This window comes from Ascaphus truei, chromosome 2 (assembly GCF_040206685.1).
Source record: "Ascaphus truei isolate aAscTru1 chromosome 2, aAscTru1.hap1, whole genome shotgun sequence".
Taxonomy (NCBI): Eukaryota; Metazoa; Chordata; class Amphibia; order Anura; family Ascaphidae; genus Ascaphus; species Ascaphus truei.
In genome coordinates, this window is record NC_134484.1 from 334,555,106 (window position 1) to 334,575,679 (window position 20,574).

At 46.4% G+C, this 20,574-nt stretch overlaps 1 protein-coding gene across 2 annotated transcripts in view; it reads right to left on the minus strand.

The window, feature by feature from the left end:
• BMPER (BMP binding endothelial regulator) overlaps positions 1–20,574 on the minus strand; it is a 383,811-nt gene that overhangs the window by 269,048 nt on the left and 94,189 nt on the right. Inside the window, exon 3 of one of the 2 annotated variants that reach the window (XM_075586672.1) lies at positions 14,361–14,460. In XM_075586672.1, coding sequence (XP_075442787.1) covers positions 14,361–14,460 — 100 coding nt within the window. Of the gene's footprint in view, positions 1–14,346; positions 14,461–20,574 lie in introns of those variants that run through there. The other variant, XM_075586673.1, reaches the window with a different exon arrangement.

A 20,574-nucleotide genomic window follows, 5' to 3' on the forward strand; every position in this document is an offset into this window, starting at 1 on the left:
TTTTTGAGTTATTTCGGCCAACCTACCTACTGCAGGAAGTGCTACCAGTACGGACATATTAAAGAACATTGTGAAAAAACTGGGGTGGTTTGCAGGAACTTTGGGAAAGAGGGACATTTTGCTCCGAATTGTGACATTCCAAAAAAGTGCGACCTGTGTGGTGAGTTTGGACACTTTGCACGACAATGCTCGAAAAAAAGTTATGCTCAGGTTGCTAAAATTGGGACTGAAATGGAGTGTACACAAGAGTCTGCGAATGTAGAGGGATTTCAGGAGATTACTGTAGTTGATGAAACTTCAGGAGAAGAAATTGAAGAAACTTTGGCAGGTTCTACAAGCAATATCTTGGAGAAAAAAAGAGGAAGATCTCTTCCTGGACTCCTTGGCACAGAAACCGGAGGTGGGGGGAGGGGAGGAGACGGGAGCAGTCCATCAGAAAGATGCGGGAAAGGGGGAAATACGGTCATTGAGTGGGTTGGAACCTAGCTGGACGGAAAGTATGGAGTTTCAAGATGCACAGAGGGTGAGGGAAGGTCCCCAAGATGTTTTGGAGGAGGAAATGGAAATAGGAGGGAAAAAAGCTCAAAAGCGTAAAAATCTGCAAGGGTTAGAAACAAAGGAAGATAAGGCTAGCCAGAGTAAAGTGGAGCCTAGAGAGGAAGGTGTAGAGGGTAAAGTTGGAAAAGTATCAAGGAAAGTAATCCTAAAAAAGAAAATGGAACATTTTGAGGACGCAGTGGGAGATGCTCTATTTTGGGTGGGTATTTTTCGGAAGCAGCATGGGGGGAGTAGTGAGGAACAAATAATAGAAAGCTTAGAAAAAATTATGTACCAAAGAAAACAGCTGACAAAAGAGCAATATGAAGAACTAAAAAAGGAGCATGTGCAGTGGGTTAAAATAAAAGAGGCTAGGGGAGAGGTGAGGGAGAAGGAGAGTAGCGAGAGCAATAGCTCATCCCCACAAAAAAAACAGATAAGCGTGGAGGGAACTAAAATACAGAGAAGTGTAAGCGGAGTAAGTGGGAGCGAAAGTGAAGAAAAGGCAGGCCAGAAAGGGATTGCACAGGCAAAAGAGGCAAATTCAGCAGGAGATAGAAAGGGAAGGAGCACCCAGGGAAAGGATGAAGTAGGGCTCACAAAGGAAGAGGTTTTGTACAAACGACTAGGGTGGAAATTCGGGCAGAAATATTGGGATACGAAAACTGTAAGGGATGCGTATGAAAGTGATGTGAGGCATGGATACCAGGTAGCGAAAAGTAAGAGAGGTTTGGAACGTATGGAGGAAGAATTAAGAAAGCTGATCACAGTACTAGAGAGCGGAGAAAGGTGTTGAGTTTTAAGGTTTGGGTTGTCAGAATGAGATGAAAGAATCTTGAAGTGTAGGATTCTTATCTTTGTATAATGTTTGGTTATATGGTTTTTTGAAAAGTTATATTTGCTTTCTGTAAATATGTAAAACGTTAATAAATATATATATATATATATATATATATATATATATATATATATATATATATATATTAAAAAAAAAAGCTGTCTGTGGGTGGGTTTTCTGGGTATGCACCTTAACCCTGGCTGTGCTCAAAGCTGTGACCATGCAGCAAGCTTAAGCCTATAGGGAACCATGTTAAAAATGGTTTTTGAAGCAAAAAGTGGCACTGTGTGCTCATTTGCATGTCATTTCCCAGAATCCCTTGCTTCAGTGGAAGTGCTGTGTGCTGGGTGATAATGGTGAAAGGCGGAGTTGCAGACCTGCCTAAGACATGCAGATGAGCATACAGTTGTATTTACATATACATATATATATATATATACAGTGTTCGACAAATCCATTAAAATACAGGCCCGTGACGACTGGATTTTACCCTGTGACGACTTCCTCATGGCCGACACCAAGCAGGGCGGGATTGGGGGCGAGACTACGTGGCGAGTAGATTTTTTGGTTCGCGAGTAGATTTTTGGGTGATTTGTCAACCACTGTATATATATATATATATAGACCAAAAACAACATCGGCTGGAGCAGCAGTGCAAGCAATACTACAGTAACAGAGTAATGCTAATGCAGCTTCTGTGGGGCACTGTAGTATTGCTTGCACTGCTGCTCCAGCCGATGTTCTTTGATCCTGCGCTGAAGCATCTGAAGGGACTAGAACCCAGGCCCTCCTGCTGATGCAGGGAAGGCGAGGAAAACCAGGGCCCCCTGGCCAGCCAGGACCTCCGGGACTTCCTGAATTGATGTGAGAATAGCTTTACATGATTCAGCCTATTTCATTGGCTGTCTTCGACCAATCATACCACGCCTGACGAAGTCGCCTTTGTGTGACGAAACACGTAGGGCTGGTGACATCATCGCGTTTGGGTCTGTGTAGACGGAGGTCTGGGCGTCCCTGCGCTTTAGCTGGCTGCACTTTTTAGTGCAGGCAACCATCTTATGCAGGTGCAGAGGACGTGAAGGCATTGAAAGACCCCCTATTTTGCCGCCAACTCATGACAGGAACTTGCGGTGGCTACAGGCTGTGTTTATCTACTCTGCCTACCTGGGCCTCCCCCTACCGTCGCAGATGACCACACTAGAGATTTCTCTCCCACAAATGGTTCTGTTTGAAATCCTGTAAGTGCACTGCTTATGGGTTGCTGATTTTTTAAATAAATGTACCTTTACAGGCGGTCCTCGTTTTACGACGCTTCGTTTTACGACGAACGGCTTATCCGACGCTTGTCAATGCATCCCTATGGCCCGTTTTACGACGCCGAACGGCTTATCCGACGCTCTTACGACGCTTTAAAAAATTGCTACAAATGAACAACCAGACGGCTGCAGGCTAGGGAGATCATTTTGAACAGTCTGTGTGAAGGTTTGGTGGTGTATTTTAGGCCCTAAACCATGGCTGATCAAAGCAAAAATCAAAGTGCTGTTACTCCAAAAAGGAATAGAAAATCTATAACTTTGGAGACCAAGCAAAACATCATAAAGCGCTCTGAGAAAGGAGAGACGAACACAGAAATTGGACGTTCCTTGGATATACCTCGCACAACTATTGTGACTATAATCAAAGACAAGGCAAGAGTCCTGGAACAGATCAAGGGCTCAGCACCTATGCAAGGTACGACAATAAGGCAACGTGCTGGTCATATTGCTGAGGTGGAAAAACTCCTCATCATATGGCTGGAAGATCAATCCCAGCGTCATCTGCCCATTAGTTTAGCCTTAATTCAGGCCAAGGCTTTGAGTCTGTATGAGGACATTAAGCAACAGCATGGAGAAGGGGCCACTGAGGAAACGTTCACTGCAAGTAAGGGCTGGTTTATGCGGTTTAAAGAGAGGGCAAACTTGCATAACATTAAAGTGACCAGTGAAGCTGCTAGTGCTGATGAGGAGGCAGCTAAAACCTTCCCTGTTACATTGGCCAAAATTATAGAGGACAGTGGCTATTGCGCACATCAAGTGTTCAATGTTGATGAGTCTGGGCTCTACTGGAAGAAAATGCCCAGTAGAAGCTACATTGCAAGAGAGGAAAAATCTATGCCCGGGTTTAAAGTTGCAAAGGACAGGCTGACTCTTCTGCTTGGATCAAATGCTGCAGGTGATTTCAAGCTAAAACCTTTGCTTGTTTATCATGCAGAAAAACCTAGGGCATTCAAGGGTTATGCAAAGAGCACACTTCCAGTGATTTGGAAGTCCAACCGTAAGGCATGGGTAACAGGGAGCCTTTTTGAGGACTGGTTCCAGCATCAATTTGTTCCGGCTGTGCAATTATATTGCATGAACCAGAACCTCGATTTCAAAGCATTGCTGCTCCTGGACAATGCTCCTGGCCATCCCGTGTACCTGGATGACCATCATCCAAACGTCATGGTGGTGTTCATGCCCCCCAACACCACCTCACTGATACAGCCGATGGACCAGGGGGTTATCGCTTCCTTCAAGGCCTACTATCTTAGGCGAACATTTGCCCAGGCCATCAGAGCAACCGATGTGGAAGGTGGTCCAACCTTAAAAGAATTTTGGAAGGGTTACAACATTCTTCATGCAGTGAGAAACATCGGAGAGGCATGGAATGAGGTGAAACAATCCAATCTAAATGGAGTTTGGCGTAATTTGTGCCTGGATTTTGTGTCTGATGTCCAAGGCCTTACAGAGACTGTTGCAGAAGTTACAGAAACTGTTGTGCAAATGGCCAGAGATCTCAACTTGGAGGTGGAAACCGAGGATATTGAGGAGTTGCTCGCCTCACATTCTAACGAGTTGTGCAATGAAGACCTCATGCAATTAGAAGAGCAAAAAATTGCTGAAGAGGAGGCCCACCAATCTGCTGATGTGGCACAGCCACAGCCACGTAAATCTTTGTCAAGCAAAATGTTGGCTGTGGCATTCAAGCACATTGATAGCGCACTGGCCATATTTGAGGACAATGACCCTAACATTGAACGGAGTTCAACAGTCAGTCGTGGGGTGTCTAACCAAATCAGCTGCTATAGAGAGATCTACACGCAGAAAAGGAAAGGATCTGTCCAGACTTCAATGAAGAGGTTCTTCAAGAGGCCGAAACCTTCAACTGCACCTACATCACCTCCAAAAAGTCCGTTGTCTATTGAAGATTCCCCCCCCCCATCATCTTCCTCCAATAATTGATGTGTTTTTTTATTTGCTCATGTACATTTCTGTACAGAATACAGCATAGTTTTATTTTTATAGTTTTATTTTACAGTTCTGGAATCAATAAATATAATGTTTACATCATAATCTATGTGTGTGCAGCATATCTTATTGCTTGAGTAACATTTTCTGTGTATTTTAGCATTAAAAATGCCTTCAGGAACGGAACGTTTAATTTAAACAGTGTTCCTATGGGAAAACGGGTTACGCTTTACGACGCTTCGCTATCCGACGCCATTTTGAGTAACGCATTGCGTCGGATAACCGAGGACCGCCTGTACTTTTAAACAGTTACGTGCTATGGAGCTTGCGCTTTTGTTTGTTTTTTGTCCATAGATCCAAAGTGGTTTGCTAAACCACTTTCTTTAAAGCTGCAAAGACGCTCCCTGGATCTTCAACTGGGACTGTATATCTTTCTGGATTTATTCTTTTTCTGAGCGGAACATTTATTTTGGACATTTTCTATATCACTATCACGTTATGGTTTGTAGTTTCAATTAGGTTAAAATTGTGGTAAAGTATCTTTATTTAGTATGTTATTATAATTTTATAATTTATTGTTATTAGTGTCACTGTATATCCTCCTGAGCGCTACATAACTTTTGTGTTGTTTTTGTAATATGTATATAGATACACACACACACACACACACACACACACACACACACACACACACACACACACACACACACACACACACACACACACACACACACACACACACACACACACACACACACACACACACACACACACACAGACACACACACACACACACACACACACACACAGAAATATCCATATATATATATATATATGGTATGAGAAAGACAGAAAGAAAAAGCCCCAAATAATAACACTCTAGTGTACCAATTCAATATACAAATACAAACATCTTTATTGAATAAACTGTCACAAAACAAGGGGTTTAAAAGAAAGCAAGGAATAATTAAAACAAGGCATAGATCCCCTGTACGTAAATCTTGACATAAATCCTCCAGCAATCAATTCCAAAATTGGAAAAACCGTGTCAAATCAGACAAATAATGCACTAAAGTGTATCTGACAAGGTGAAGTAATATAGTACAGACAAAGGGCTAAGAAGAAAACGAAGTGGCAGTGGCCAAATGGTCAATTCACATAATATCATTGCATGCTCGTCACTGTGAAATCTCTGGAATAGTCTCTAGTAACACAGTGCATCAATACATGATAGGACCAGAAAATGTAAAGCCTGGAGAGGCACACTTCAAAAAAACTATATACTCTAAGTCATACAGTATATGACCTAAACGTCAGACATACAACAAAGTCATGGAGGAAGCAAGGAGCAAAAAGCTCAAAACATTCCCAGTTGAAGGCATCTGGCCGAAACGCGTAGGAGTGGGTGCTGTAGGCAGGATCCCTTGGTCTGTCCCCCCCTAGGGAGACGTAATTATGTTTTGAGCTTGTTGCTCCTTGCTTCCTCATGACTTTGTTGTGTGTCTGACGTTTAGGTGATATATGACTTAGAGTATATAGGTTTTTTGAAGTGTGCCTCTCCAGGCTTTACATTTTCAGGGGATCTATGCCTTGTTTTAATTATTCCTTGCTTTCTTTTAAACCCCTTGTTTTGTGACAGTTTATTCAATAAAGATGTTTGTATTTGTATATTGAATTGGTACACTAGAGTGCTATTATTTGGGGCTTTTTCTTTCTCTCTTTCTTATACTGTACCACATAATTTGGCCCATATAGCACCACTGACTTACTACTAAGTATTTATTTGAAGTCGGTATTTAGTTACATCAATTTATCTTGTGGATGCGGTGTCCGCTCTTTCTCTTAATATAATCATATATATATATATATATATATATATATATATATATATATATATATATATATATATATATATATATATATATATATATACACAAAAACTGAAGCTGGGTGCACACAAGCAAGGAACTATACTCATACAAATAGTAATAAATACTTATCAGAAATCCAGGTGCTGGCATATAAACAGGGAACACCGGCCAGTCTGTGGGATATACAAAAAGATAGAATCTGGAGTACACTCAAAATGAAAAGTTGTTTAATCCACGATATACATCAGGCAATCACAGAAACTCTCCGTTTCTCCATCATCCTCTGCGGGTGCCCCCGCGCGCCTCGTGACGTAGCCTGTGCGTGCGCACTTTAAACTTACAGAGGGAGCGCGCACACGCCTCTTCTAGGCTTTCTCAGCCTCATGGCTCCTCCTCCCATGCCCTGCAGGCTATCTCCCTCATTGGCTCACCTGTCTCCTCCTCTTCTCCTCTTCACCTATCCTTGCTGTCTCCCACTTCTCCCTCTTCTCCTCCTCTCTCTCCTATTGGTGTTCCCTCCTTTATAACCCCTGTCTGTCCTTTCTCTCATTGCTCTGCATAGCTCTTGTTACCCCTGTGTGTGCAGTCCTATGCTTGGCTCTCATCTGTGTTCCAGCTTTGTTCCTGCTCCTGCTTACCCCTGGATTTCCCTGGTTTGACCTCTGCTCGTCCTGGACTACTCTGCTCTCTGTTGCCCTTGAACCCTGCCTACGAACTCTACCTTGCTGACCTCTGTAGTCGGTTAATGACATAATGTCCGATTGCAGGGTCTCCTTACTTGTTTCGTTGCATGCTACGACTTCTTCAGAGGAAGTGAGCACATGTCAAGCGCAAGCGTCTGAAGTACTCTCGAGTTCAGGCTGAAATCATTATAACAAGGTAGGGATAGGCTACCGCTCACCATGAATTTGGAATAAAATTGACTGGTAAATAAGGATAGGGTGCATACGGGATAGGTAATTAAGCTGAGAAGGGTGGTAGGTCACAGAGGTGGCCTTAAAGACTCCTATTTGCACTCGCTATAGCGAGTGCAAATAGGAGTCTTTAAGGCCACCTCTGTGACCTACCACCCTTCTCAGTGAAATCATTATAACCAATAGCGCTGCCTGACAACAATACACCAAAAGGTGCCTTAATCACAAATCACCAATGGGAGTTAACCAGTGCTGCGCCTGATGTGTTACATAAAAGATATTATACATACACATTTGTAATAATAATTAACAAATACCAACAATCCATAATAAACAAGTCATAATAAACATATGTTCATAACAATAAATAACTCAATCAATAACTATATAATCTAATATACAATTTATAGGAAGCTAGAGTGTGAAAGGGGAGGGACCAATCAGAATCTAAATGAGGATGGGAAGGATACAATCCTCAGCAGTAATTAATAACTAGGAAATAACAAAGGTCTAAAAACACTAAAACTACTAAAATACTCAAGTTACTGCACCGGAGACAGAATTGTGGATGCAGGCAACTGAAATAAATAGCTACAAAAAGTAAAAAAGATTACATGATTAAAAAAGGGGCCTCAAGACAAGTGAGAGCGAAAAAGGATGCAGAAATCACTATAAGCCCAATTGATCATTTTTTAGACAAGGGTGCTAGTATCAATACATTCATTAAATCCACCAGGGGACAAAGTGCCCAACTAGTAGATCCAAAATGTTTCTCGTTTGCACAAAATTATAAATCGGTCACCTCCTAAAGTAAGGGGTGAAATTTGTACGAGACCAAAGATGGATAATGAGCTCGGATTCTTGTTGTGGACTAGCTTGAAGTGACGTAACACACTATGTGCATTGTTACCATTAATAATATTACGCCTATGTTCAAGAAACCATGTACTGATAGGTCTAATAGTTCGGAACAAATAATTGTTATTATGTCCTGATATGTAAAACCATAGAATTCAAAAAAGGTGTATGTTGGACTGTAAGTTGAACTGTATGTTGGATAACCCCATTCCAGATAACCCAATGCAAGAAACACACACACTGGTATAGATAACATTTTACTACATGCATATAATGATAGGGATAACGATATAACACCACACCAACTAGGCCACGCATGGCGTATCTCCACAGTGCCCTCTAACACAGCGTCCACACCCTGATGGGATATCCCCAAAGTACTGAGGTGCCCCATGGCACCTAACCACCCGGTGTCCACAGTCGTCAACCAACCCAATATGTGTGACAGCGCTGCCCACAACTAAAGTGCACTTGGTGATGTAGGGATACCTGCCAGATGCTCCAGCAACTGGTAGCGCCGACTGAAGACAAGGGGCCGTCCAGTCCCATGCCATCGTCATCATTGTTGAGTCTGCCTCCATGTGGGGTGGTATCCAGCTGGAGGGTCCCACTTTAACAGTCTCTGTGTGCATTGGTGGTCTGGTCCCAGACCACCGGCCGCATCTGCTGCACGGCGTCCTTTGCTGTGTTCCTGACTCTAATGAGATAATGGGACAGTGTCCCTGTCCAAGGTCCTGATCCTGTAGCACACACAAACTTTACATGGGAGTCGGGGCCTAGCTCGGGCCTATGGGGGGTCACTGGCCAATTGCAGGAGCCACAGACACCCTGCACACACACCCTACCCTCTCCTTGACCCAGCTCCGACTGACTCATGGTGCAGGCATGCCAAATGTATCAATCTTAGTCACAGGGGATTCCTGCAGCCCTACTGGCTGTGTGGCTGCACCTGAGTTGTAGTTCAAGTTATACATGTATTATATACATTATATATGTCAAGTTATGCATTTCTGTGAACATCACAATGACAGATTTAATTTTGCTATGAGACCACTGCTGAGCCTCATAGTTGGGTGCCCCTAACGAATCATATATTACCCAGTTGGGAGGGTACCTCACTTTTTGGCTTCTGCAAAGCTCTTCTTCAGCAACTCCCTCTGGGGAGTAGTAATCGTACACTTGAGGTTTAGTCTCTCTCATTGTGGGTACTATAGTCTCTGAAATGTCTCTGGTAGGTACAAAGCAAGGACTTCTGAGGTCCAGAGGAGGGCTTATTGGAGCCTCCGGAGTAGGTGTAGGCGGTCTGGGTCCATTACTCGGTGTTCCTTTGGCAGGTGCCCCTTTGACTTTGGTCTGTCCTATTAGAGGGTCCTTCCACCGGATCCTCAGTTGTTTCAGTTAATGTTTCTGAGTTCTCGTCAGGCTCAACGGCCAATGGTGTAGTCTCTATTTCGGGATCCTCATCCCCCACTTGTGGGATAGGCAGGAGATGATTGCGGTGTCATACCTTTACCTGGCCATCCGTGTCTCTTATGCGGTAGACCGGGAGGCCCGGCATCTGAGATTTCACTTTGTAGACTCTGTCACGCCAACGGTTTATGTTTGACGGTGATTCCAAACTTGCGAAGGAGCATGGCGTCTCCAGGACGAATTTCCCGATGACGTACCTTATGTTCATAATGCCGTTTGTTACTAGCGTTTAGATAAGCCGATGCCTTCTCTGCTAGTTGGTAGGCTCGTTGCAGGCTTTCTTGGAGCTGCTGTACGTACTTGAAATGCATCCTGTTGGGTACCCTGTTGGTCGATACCCTCAGACGTATGTCTACAGGAAGCCGTGCTTCTCGCCCGAACATTAAGAAGTAGGGAGTGAATCCCATAGACTCGTGGCGGGTGCAGTTGTAGGCGTGCACCAAGGACTCCAAGTGCTTACTCCACTCATTCTTCTGAGAACCTTTTAGGGTACCGAGCATGTCGAGGAGGGTCTGGTTGAACCATATATACACAGATCAACCCCGTTACAGCGTGATCCGCTACAACGCGGATCCGATATAACGTGGTGCGAGTGTGGCTCCCGTTTAAAAAAAATGTTTTTTATTTTATTTTTATTTTGGCAAACTACAAGGATTTGCCATGACCGCCACACACACACACCACACACACCACACACACCACACACACACACACACACAATAATAATTACAGTATGTGCTAAACTGAATACACACAGACAATATATTTATCTGACAGCACTATTCCCCTTATCCATTTAGGGTTGAACACACTAGACAGAAGATCTAGGGGGGCTGGCTCCGCAGTTCACAGGCTTCTCTCCTGCACTGCCGGGACAGCCTGCTACACTGACAATCTCTGGGCGGGGGGAGGGGGGTGGTGGAGGGGGAGAGAGGAGGGCTGGCTCTGCAGTTCACAGACTTCTCTTCTGCACTGCTGGGGCAGCCTGCACACTGACAATCTCTGGGGGTTGGGGGGTGGAGGGGGAGAGAGGTGGGCTGGCTCTGCATTTCACAGGCCTCTCTCCTGCACTGCCAGGACAGCCTGCTACACTGACACTATCTGAGGGGGAGGAGAGAGAGGGGGGGCTGGCTCCGGAGTTCACAGCCTTCTCTCCTTCTCTCCTCTTCTTTAGTGGCACCTCTGATAGGATAAAACTGGATAGATGGGGGGGCGAAATGTGAAACGGAAGTGACGTCACGTAATGGACGCCGCTCCACTCACACGCCCCCCCCCTGTCACATATGGTGGCGGCGGCGATAGCCGCCGGCGCCGCTCCTAATCGCCGCCGCACCCCTCACCCTCCCACACACCCACACCTAGTTGCTCACATGCGGCGGCGATAGCCGCCGCTCCTAACTGCCACGGCGCCGCTGTTCCGCCGCCCGCTGCCATGCCGCGCGCCACGCATGCGCAGAAGTGGCTGGCAGTGGCGCCGTTCCCCACCCACTGCCATGCCGCGCGCCACGCATGCGCAGAAGCGGCTGGCAGCGGCGCCTGGGAATAGGGTGGTTTGAGCGCGCCGCCGGGTAGGGGGTGGGGAAGGGGGGAGCTTGAGCGCGCCGCCGGGTTGTGGGGAAGGGGGGAGCTTGAGCGCGCCGCCGGGTTGTGGGGAAGGGGGGAGCTTGAGCGCGCCGCCGGGGGGTGGGGAAGGGGGGAGCTTGAGCGCGCCGCCGGGGGGTGGGGCGGGTATCTGCTCAGAAGACTCAGACTGTGCCCCCCGGGTCCGCAGCTCCATCGGGGGTGGGGGGAGTCAGGAGAGAGGGGGCAGGACACAGACAGAGAGACATACGGTACACACAGAGAGATACACATACACTGACAGACACACACACACACTGACAGACACGCACACACTGACATACACACATTGACTGACACACACATTGACTGACACATACACACAATGACACACACACACACACTTACTCTGACGCACACACACACACTGACTGACACACACACACACACACTCTGACGCACGCGCACACTCTGACGCACGCGCACACACTGACGCACGCGTACACACTGACGCACGCGCACACACTGACGCACGCGCACACACTGACGCACGCGCACACACTCTGACGCACGCGCACACACTGACGCACGCGCACACACTGACGCACGCACGCGCACACACTGACGCACGCACGCGCACCCCAGTGATGTACCGAACACCGCCCCTGAATGATGTGCCTATTCCTTCCCCCCCACTGTGAGCTCCCCCACCCGCTCAACATTCATGATGCTGGTACTGCTGCCAATAAACACATACACACACTGACGCATGCACACTTTGACGCACGCACACTTTGACGCACGCGCACGCACACTGACTGTCACACATACGCACACACTGACTGACACACATACGCACACACACTGACTGACACACACACATACACTCACTGACCGACACAGAGAGACATTCACACAACACAGAGAGAGAGAGACATACACTGACACACACACACACACAATGACTGACACAAATACACACACTGACCGGCACAGATACATACACTGACTGACACACACACAAACAAACACATACATACTCACTGACTGACACACTGACACATGTGTGCCGAGCACGCGCGTTATAAGTCAATTTCTGTGACAAAAGTCAAAGAAGTTTCACTTACTATGCGCGTGCACAGCACACACAGCTTTTTTTTAATCCTTTTCTGGATATATTTATATGTTTTTATTTGTCTTTTTGCCTTCATTTCAGTTGGATCACCCACACACAGGTGCCCTGGTTGAATACATGGGCACTGATGGAAGTTGTTTGGGGATTAGCATTGAGAGATTGTGTTTGTTTTATTTGTTATGGACTCTTTCAGTGATCTCTAACATGTGAGGAGATATATCACTGCCATTGATGCTATGGACACTCTTCCTTGGTTGTCATGACATCCAGTGTAACCAGGAAGTATTCCTCCAAACAGAACTTTTTTTCTTTAGGCATGTGCCTCAAGATCAAGATAAATATGGCACTAAGGAAGCCGATGGCAAGGATCTTACTGACAGGACGTGATTGTGGGACACTGAGCAATTTGGTACTCTTATGATATCCTTATTGCTATTTGATTTCCTGAGTTGTAGATCATTTAAATACTGTATGTGCAGACGTGCAAATTATTATGGTAACTTGTGTTTAGTGATTGTATATGCCATGGTTGATGTATATTTTTGCTGCACATGTGCAGTCTCTCGTTTAACTACATACCTTCCATCTACACCTGTTTACACGTAAATGTGGGTGGGTCTAATTGCTTTGTTTAGCTCCCCTATGTCACTATAAATGTCAGTGCCTGTAGCACTGCTCTCTAGAGTTTGATAAAGGACCCATAGTGGTTTGAAACGTTGCTCAAACTGCTGTGTTCGGTTACTTCACATGGTGTGAATGCATATCTTTTTTGACAACATCATCTTGGTGAGTGATGCAGATATTTCTCATATATATGTAGAGGTATCAGTACTGTGTTAGCCGAGCTTTAATAATCAAAAATGAATAGACGACACCGTTCTGTGGCTAACAAAATGCTTTTATTTCTGCGAGCTTTCAGTGTATCTCGAAAGCTCGCACAAATAAAAGCATTTTGTTAGCCACAGAACGGTATCTTCTATTCATTTATGATTATATATATATATATATATATATATATATATATATATATATATATATATATATATATATATATATATATATAGTCTTGTCATATTGGGTCCAAAAAATAATAATTTTTGATGTGTGATTTAAAAAAAAAAAAAAAAAAAAGGGGCATCATTCTCCAAGATTTAACCCTCAGCACTTAGGGCTGAAGATGTAGCTCAGTCTCTGCCTTTGGATTGATGCACCCAGTCCAAATCCAGTGTCAACTCCTTTTGACCTTGGGCACGTCACTTTATCTCCCTGTGCCTCAGGCACCAAAAACATAGATTGTAAACTCTACAGGGCAGGGACTTGTTATGCCTAATAAGTTATATGTACAGTGCTACTATACATATATTGGCAGTGCAACAGTATACAAGAAAAACATGACTATAGTTAAAACATGCACATGCACAACTACTTATCTTGGTATCTTTGGCAAATACTTAATGGTGGCTATATATTAAAGTTTTCCTGCAGCAAAACAGGGGCAAAACTATAGCCAAAACATTGCATCAGATTCCAAAAAAGGTCCCATCGGATACATTATAATTTGTTGTTGTGATAAATATGATGCAGTTTACGTGCTCCAGTTTCACTCCTGAAAGATCCCCACTGGCCCGTTCTAATACTGCACCCAAAGTTAAGGCAGATGCATCAAGTGTCGGTACAGGTCCCGACATTAACTCCCATTGATTTGAATGGGTGGTAACGCCGGAACAGGTGGGATAACTGGCGCTTGATGCACTTGCCCGCATATTTACTAAGCACTTTAATGAGCAGTAAGGTGTCTTTCGACTTTGCACTGCTTGGTAAACTGGACCATTCCCCTCTTTGACAACTTAATTACTTTATAATACGTCACCCCAAAAGAAATTAGGAAAAGCCCTACTGATAAAACGGCACCTTTACAGCGTTCACAGCAAGCTCCTCTCTGCTTTATAACCAGAGCGCAGTCCTTGGTGAGCACGGGGCACTTCTCTCGTGTGCAGGTCACTTCTTGGCTCTAGGGTGAAAAAGAAAAGAAAAAAACGTGGAGGTAGTTTTTCATGGGTTATTGGTTCGCTTTTCCATTTCTGAAACATACAGTTCACCATGACTTCAATGTATGATTTATTCAGTTCTTGCTGTATATACTGTATGTACCAGGCACTACCAATCTGTCAAATAAAAATTGTATAGGAAATGAGTGATTCATATGAGATTAAATTTTTTTATTTTGTATTTATATTTTATAAGAGGGGAAACATACAGACAGTGAAGGCACAAAAATGGCAATACAATATTATAATGAATTAACAATAAGGTATACTAGTAATCAAGGCAATCAGTAGAAAAATAGGAGCTATATAACAATTATAGAGCAAAGTAATAACATAAGTATAGAGCTAATTGGTTGTACTAATTATAAATGTACCAAATAAACAATCTATGGGGAAAACTGTATAATAATATAACTTGAGATATTAAATACTCCAATCCCTCAGTATTTGATAATTATTTATGAGGAAAATAAATAGTTATTAGGGGAATAGGCAAAGGAAAAAGTAGTTGTTGGTAGGGAAAGATAAAAAAAAGTTATAATCATCTACAAAATTTCTCTAAATCTTGAAAAATAAAATTAGATGTGTTCCTTTTTCTAAAATAAGCTTTAATGTTCTCTACCTGGAACTGCCCCTCCAGCATACACAACTAAATGTCCCAAAATGCCCAAGGGTATGAAAAGTGCAAACAAATTACCTATTCTGTTATAGATTTAAATGATAGGGGAAGAGATTTGTGAGGTAACAGGTTTTCAAATAATACTAGTGATTATACATCCAAAAGAGGCATGTCCTGAATAATTATAGCACGTTTTACAATATATTCACAGACATTTTTACATTTCAACATATATTTCTACATACACATCTATTCTTATGGGTGTGTGAGTGCGTGCATGTGTGTATATGTATATATGTATATATATGTATATATATATATATATATATATATATATATATATTTATATAGGGTGACCAGACGTCCCGGTTTTGCCGGGACAGTCACGGTTTTGCCGGGACAGTCCCGGTTTTTCGTGGGCTGTCCGGTTGCCGGTCAGTCCCGGGAATGTCTCGGTTTTTCCTCGTGTCGGTGGCGGTGCGCGGAGGCGGAGCTCGGGGGCAGCGGGGAGGAGGAGGATGCAGCAGCCCGGCCGGAAAATATTTTTTATTAATGCCAGGGTGATTGGATGGAGAATGCCGGGGCGGGACTTCAGAATGCCGGGCCACAGGGTATTGGTCAAGGCAGGAGGTTGCCGGGGGCGGGGCTTTGGCTCTCCCAGGCATTCCCTCCCCCGGCACTCTGGCTCCCGGCTCTCTCCCTCCCTCGGCACCCTGGCGCTCCCCGGTACCATAGCTCCCTCCCTCGGCACTAGTCTCTTGTCCTCCCTCTGGCTTACCAGCTCTCTCCTTCCCCCGGCACTCTGGCCCCCCCTCTGGCTCACCGGCATCCCGGCTCTCTCCCTCCTCTGGCACTCTGGCTCTCCCTCTGGCTCCTAGGCTCTCTCCCTCCCCCGGCTCCCCGGCTCTCTCTCTCCCTCCCCCGGCACCCCAACTCTCTCTCTCTCTCCTGGCACTCTGGCCTCCTTCTGGCTCCTTGGCTATCTTCCTCCCCCAGCACCACGACTCTCTCTCTCCCTCCCCCGGCACTCTGGCCCTCCTTCTGGCTCCCCAGCACCGTGGCTCTCTCCATATCCCGGCACCACGACTCTCTCTCTCCCTCCCCCAGCACTCTGGCCCTCCCTCTAGCTCCCCGGCCCCCCCAGCTCCCTCCCCCGGCTCGCACCCCCCCCCTCGAGAGCCCGCTCACAGCCTGCCACCTCGCCGAACCAAACCCACAGCTGCAGGTAGGCATATGGGGGGAGAGAGTTGGGAGATGGGAGGGGGGGAGAGATGGGAAGGGGGGAGAGATGGAAGATGGGAGGGGGGGAGAGATGGAAGATGGGAGGGGGGGAGAGATGGAAGATGGGAGCGGGGGAGAGATGGAAGATGTTGTGGGGGTAGGATGGGAGATGCAGGTGGGGTAGGATGGGAGATGCAGGGGGGAGAAATGGGAGATGCAGGGGGGAGAGATGGAAGATGCAGGGGGGAGAGATGGGAGATGCGGGGGGAAGATGGGAGATGCAGGGGGGGTAAGATGGGAGATGCAGTGGGGGGGAAGATGGGAGATGCAGTGGGGGGGAAGATGGGAGATGCAGGGGGGGGGAAGATGGGAGATGCAGGGGGGGAGAGATGGGAGATGCAGGGGGGAGAGATGGAAGATGCAAGGGGGGAGATGGGAGATGCAAGGGGGAGGGGTGAGATGGGAGATGCTAGGGGGGGAGAGATGGGAGATGCAAGGGGGGGAGAGATGGGAGATGCAAGGAAGGGGAGATGGGAGATGCAAGGGGGGGAGAGATGGGAGATGCAAGGGGGGAGAGATGTGAGATGCAAGGGGGGTGGATATGAGTGTGATAGTAGATGCGGGGTGGGTATATGAGGGTGATGATGATTATTTTACCTGTGCGGCTCAATTTTTTTAAAATATGTAATATGTCTTTTAAAATGTATTGAGGTGGCGGGGGTCTTTTTAATATGTATTGGCGGGGGTAGGTATTTTGTTATGTATTGTGGGGTGTTTTTTTTGGTATGAATTTTGTGGGGGTATTGATGGAAGGTAGGGGCGAGTGAGAGGAAAGAGGGGAGTGAGGCATAAGAGGAGGAAGAAAGAAGGAGGGAGAGGAAGCGAGAGGGAGAGAGGGAGAGGTGAAAGAAGGGCGGAGGGAGGGAAAGAGAAGGAGGGAGGGGGAGAGGAGGAGGAGGGGGGAGAGAGATCAGTGGAGCAATGGGGAATGGAGTGGAGGAGAGACGAGGGAGAAAGAAGGAGGCAAAGGAGAGAATGGTGGAGAGAGGGACAGGAGAAATAAGAGGGGAGAGAGGAGGGAGGGAGAGGGGGAGGAGAGAGGGAGAGGAGAAATAAGGGTGAAGAGAGGGAGAGGAGGGAGAAAGGAGGGAGAGGAGAGAAGGGGGAGAGAGGGAGAGGAGAGAAGGGGGGAGAGAGGGAGAGGAAAAAGAAGGGGGGGGAGAGGGAGAGGAGAAAGGAGGAGGAGAGAGAAGGAGGGAGAGAGGAGGGGGAGAGAGGAGGGTGATGAAGAGGGAGAGAGAGGGGTGGGTGATGTGAGATTTAGGTGGGGGTTATGTGAGATGTAGGGGGGGATGTTTAAACCCAAATCATTACAAAATATATACACATTGTTTATTCAAAATTATGAGTTAATTATTATTTATTACCCCTACTGCTTTACGCATCTATTTTGTGATTTACCCCTGTCGAACATGTGTCATCCATATAGGGGTTCGCCAAAATTGTACGAAATACTTAAAGGGTTCCTCCAAACAAAAAAGTTTGGGAATCACTGCTCTACACACACAAAAACACACTGCAGCCCCCACCTCTATACACACAAACACACACTGCAACCCCCACCTCTGTATATAGAAACACACACTGCAGGGCCCACTTCTGTATACAGAAACACAAACTGCAGGGCCCACCTCTGTATACAGAAACACACACTGCAGGTCCCACCTCTGTATACAGAAACACACACTGAAGGGCCCACCTCTGTATACAGAAACACATACTTCAGGACCCACCTCTATACACAAAAACACACATTTTTTAAAAATATTTTTATTATATATTTATTTATCTTGCCTTTGGCTGTATCCTCCCCTCCAAATTCTGTCAACATGGCTACGCGACGTCACGTAATGCACATTGCCATAACAACGAGCCGCTCTGAGACGTCACGCGGCATCAAGTTGACATGACAACGAGATGCATTATGGTGACGAGGCATCATGTGATGCCACATTGTCATGGCAACATGTCACCGCCTGACGTTAGTGTCTCGTTGTCATGGAAACGGGGGGCGTGACGTTATGTACATTGTTTTATAAATAATTTTTTTAAGTGTCCCGGTTTTTCATTTTGAAAATCTGGTCACTATATATATATATATATATATATATATATATAAATATATACAGTGGTTGACAAATCACCAAAAAATCTACTCGCTACAAAAAAAAACCAATCGCCACCTAGTACCAAACGTGTGCTGCTTGGGCCAATATTTACTCGCCCGGGGGTTAAATCCACTCGCCCGGGGCGAGCAAATGTATAGGTTTGTCGAACACTGAATATATATATATATATATATATATATAAATATATAAATATATATATATATATATATATATATATATATATATATATATAAATATATAAATATACACCCCTTTGAGAAAGGTCCTATTCCAGGACCGAAACGTCGGATTTGGTGACTTATCTTTTCTATTCAGATGCCCAATACAGTTTTTCATGATTACTGAACCGAGTGCAGTCTTTCTTTACCGGACGAGAGAATGGTAATGTTGTTTTTTTAAATATATATATAAATATATATATATAAATATATAAATATATATTTTTATATATATATATATATATATATATATATATATATCTACTATATATTTCTGAAAGCACTGTATGCCTGTCTGCGTGTCCCCTGTCCCTAGCGGCAATCGCATTGGAGCTTTGGCCGTCACTCCGCCTCAGGCCAATGAGAGGGCTCCCTTGGCCCGGCCGCCCCCGCACACCTCTCATTGGCCTGAGGCGGAGTGACGGGCCAAAGGTCACACACACACACACACACACACCAACCCCCCCCCCCTGGCCCTCCTCAATGGCTGCCCGGCCTTGACCACCCACCCTCGACCATCCACCCTCTCACCCCTCTGCCCTTCCCGGCGGCTGGCCCGCAACAACGGAACCACCCCCTATCACCACTCCGCGGGACCACACAAAGATCACCCTCTCTCCCAGCGCTCACCCCCTCTCCCGGTGCTCACCCTCTCTCCCGGTGCTCACCCTCTCTCCCGGCGCTCACCTTCTCTCCCGGCGCTCACCCTCTCTCCTGGTGCTCACCCTCTCCCCCGGTGCTCCCTCCCACAGACCGCTCCCCCCCCCCAAGAGCACACTCTCGCCGCTCTCACCTTAAGGCCTAGAGGCCGTGCCCCAGCTCACCATCCCCGAGAGCGCTCCTCCGGCTCTCTCAGTCGGGAGCTGTACGGCCCGGCTGTCCACACCACCTCCTCATCTGAGCGTCTCATCTCCGCCTCGCCGGGGGGTATGGAGACCGCCGAGGAAGAGGAGGAGCGTGGCCCGGTGCGAGGTAAGTAAATGCAGGGGAAGGGATATTTTAACCCCCCCCTGGCCCGGCCCTTCACCCGGCCTGGCCCTTCACCCCCCCCCCCCCGGCCCTTCACCCCCCCCCCGGCCCGGCCCTTCACCCCCCGGCCCGGCCCTTCACCCCCCCGGCCCTGCCCTTCACCCCTCCCCTCTGCCCTTCTCCCCCTCCCTGCCCTTCACCCCTTCTCCCCCTCCCTGCCTTTCGCCCCCTCCCTGCCCTTCGCCCCCTCCCTGCTCTTCACCCCATCCCCCCCTCCCTCCCCCCTCCCTTCCCCCTCCCCCTCCCTCCCCGCTCACTCCCCCCTCCCTCCCCGCTCACTCCCCCATCCCTGCCCTTCGCCCCCTCTCCTCCCTCCCTTCCCTTTGCCCCCTCTCCCCCCTCCCTGCCCTTCGCCCCCCTCCCTGCTCTTCGCCCCCTCCCTGCCCTTCCCCGCACCTCCACGCCCCCCGCCCCAGCAATCATGGGCAACGCCGGGTTTATCAGCTAGTATATATATATATATACACTGTATGTATATACAGTTGTGTGAAAAAGAAAGTACACCCTCTTTGAATTATATCGTTCTACATATCAGGACATAATAACAATCATCTGTTCCTTAGCAGATCTTATAATTAGGTAAATACAACCTAAGATGAACAACAACACATGACATATTACACTGTCGTGATTTATTTAACAAAAATAAAGCCAAAATGGAGAAGCTATGTGTGAAAAAACTAAGTACACCCTTACTGCTTCCATAGGAATTAAGATGCTATATAGCAGACAGGATCTGCTAATGAAATGCCCTTGATTAATTGATCATCAGCAAGTGTGGCCACCTCTATAAAAGCCGAA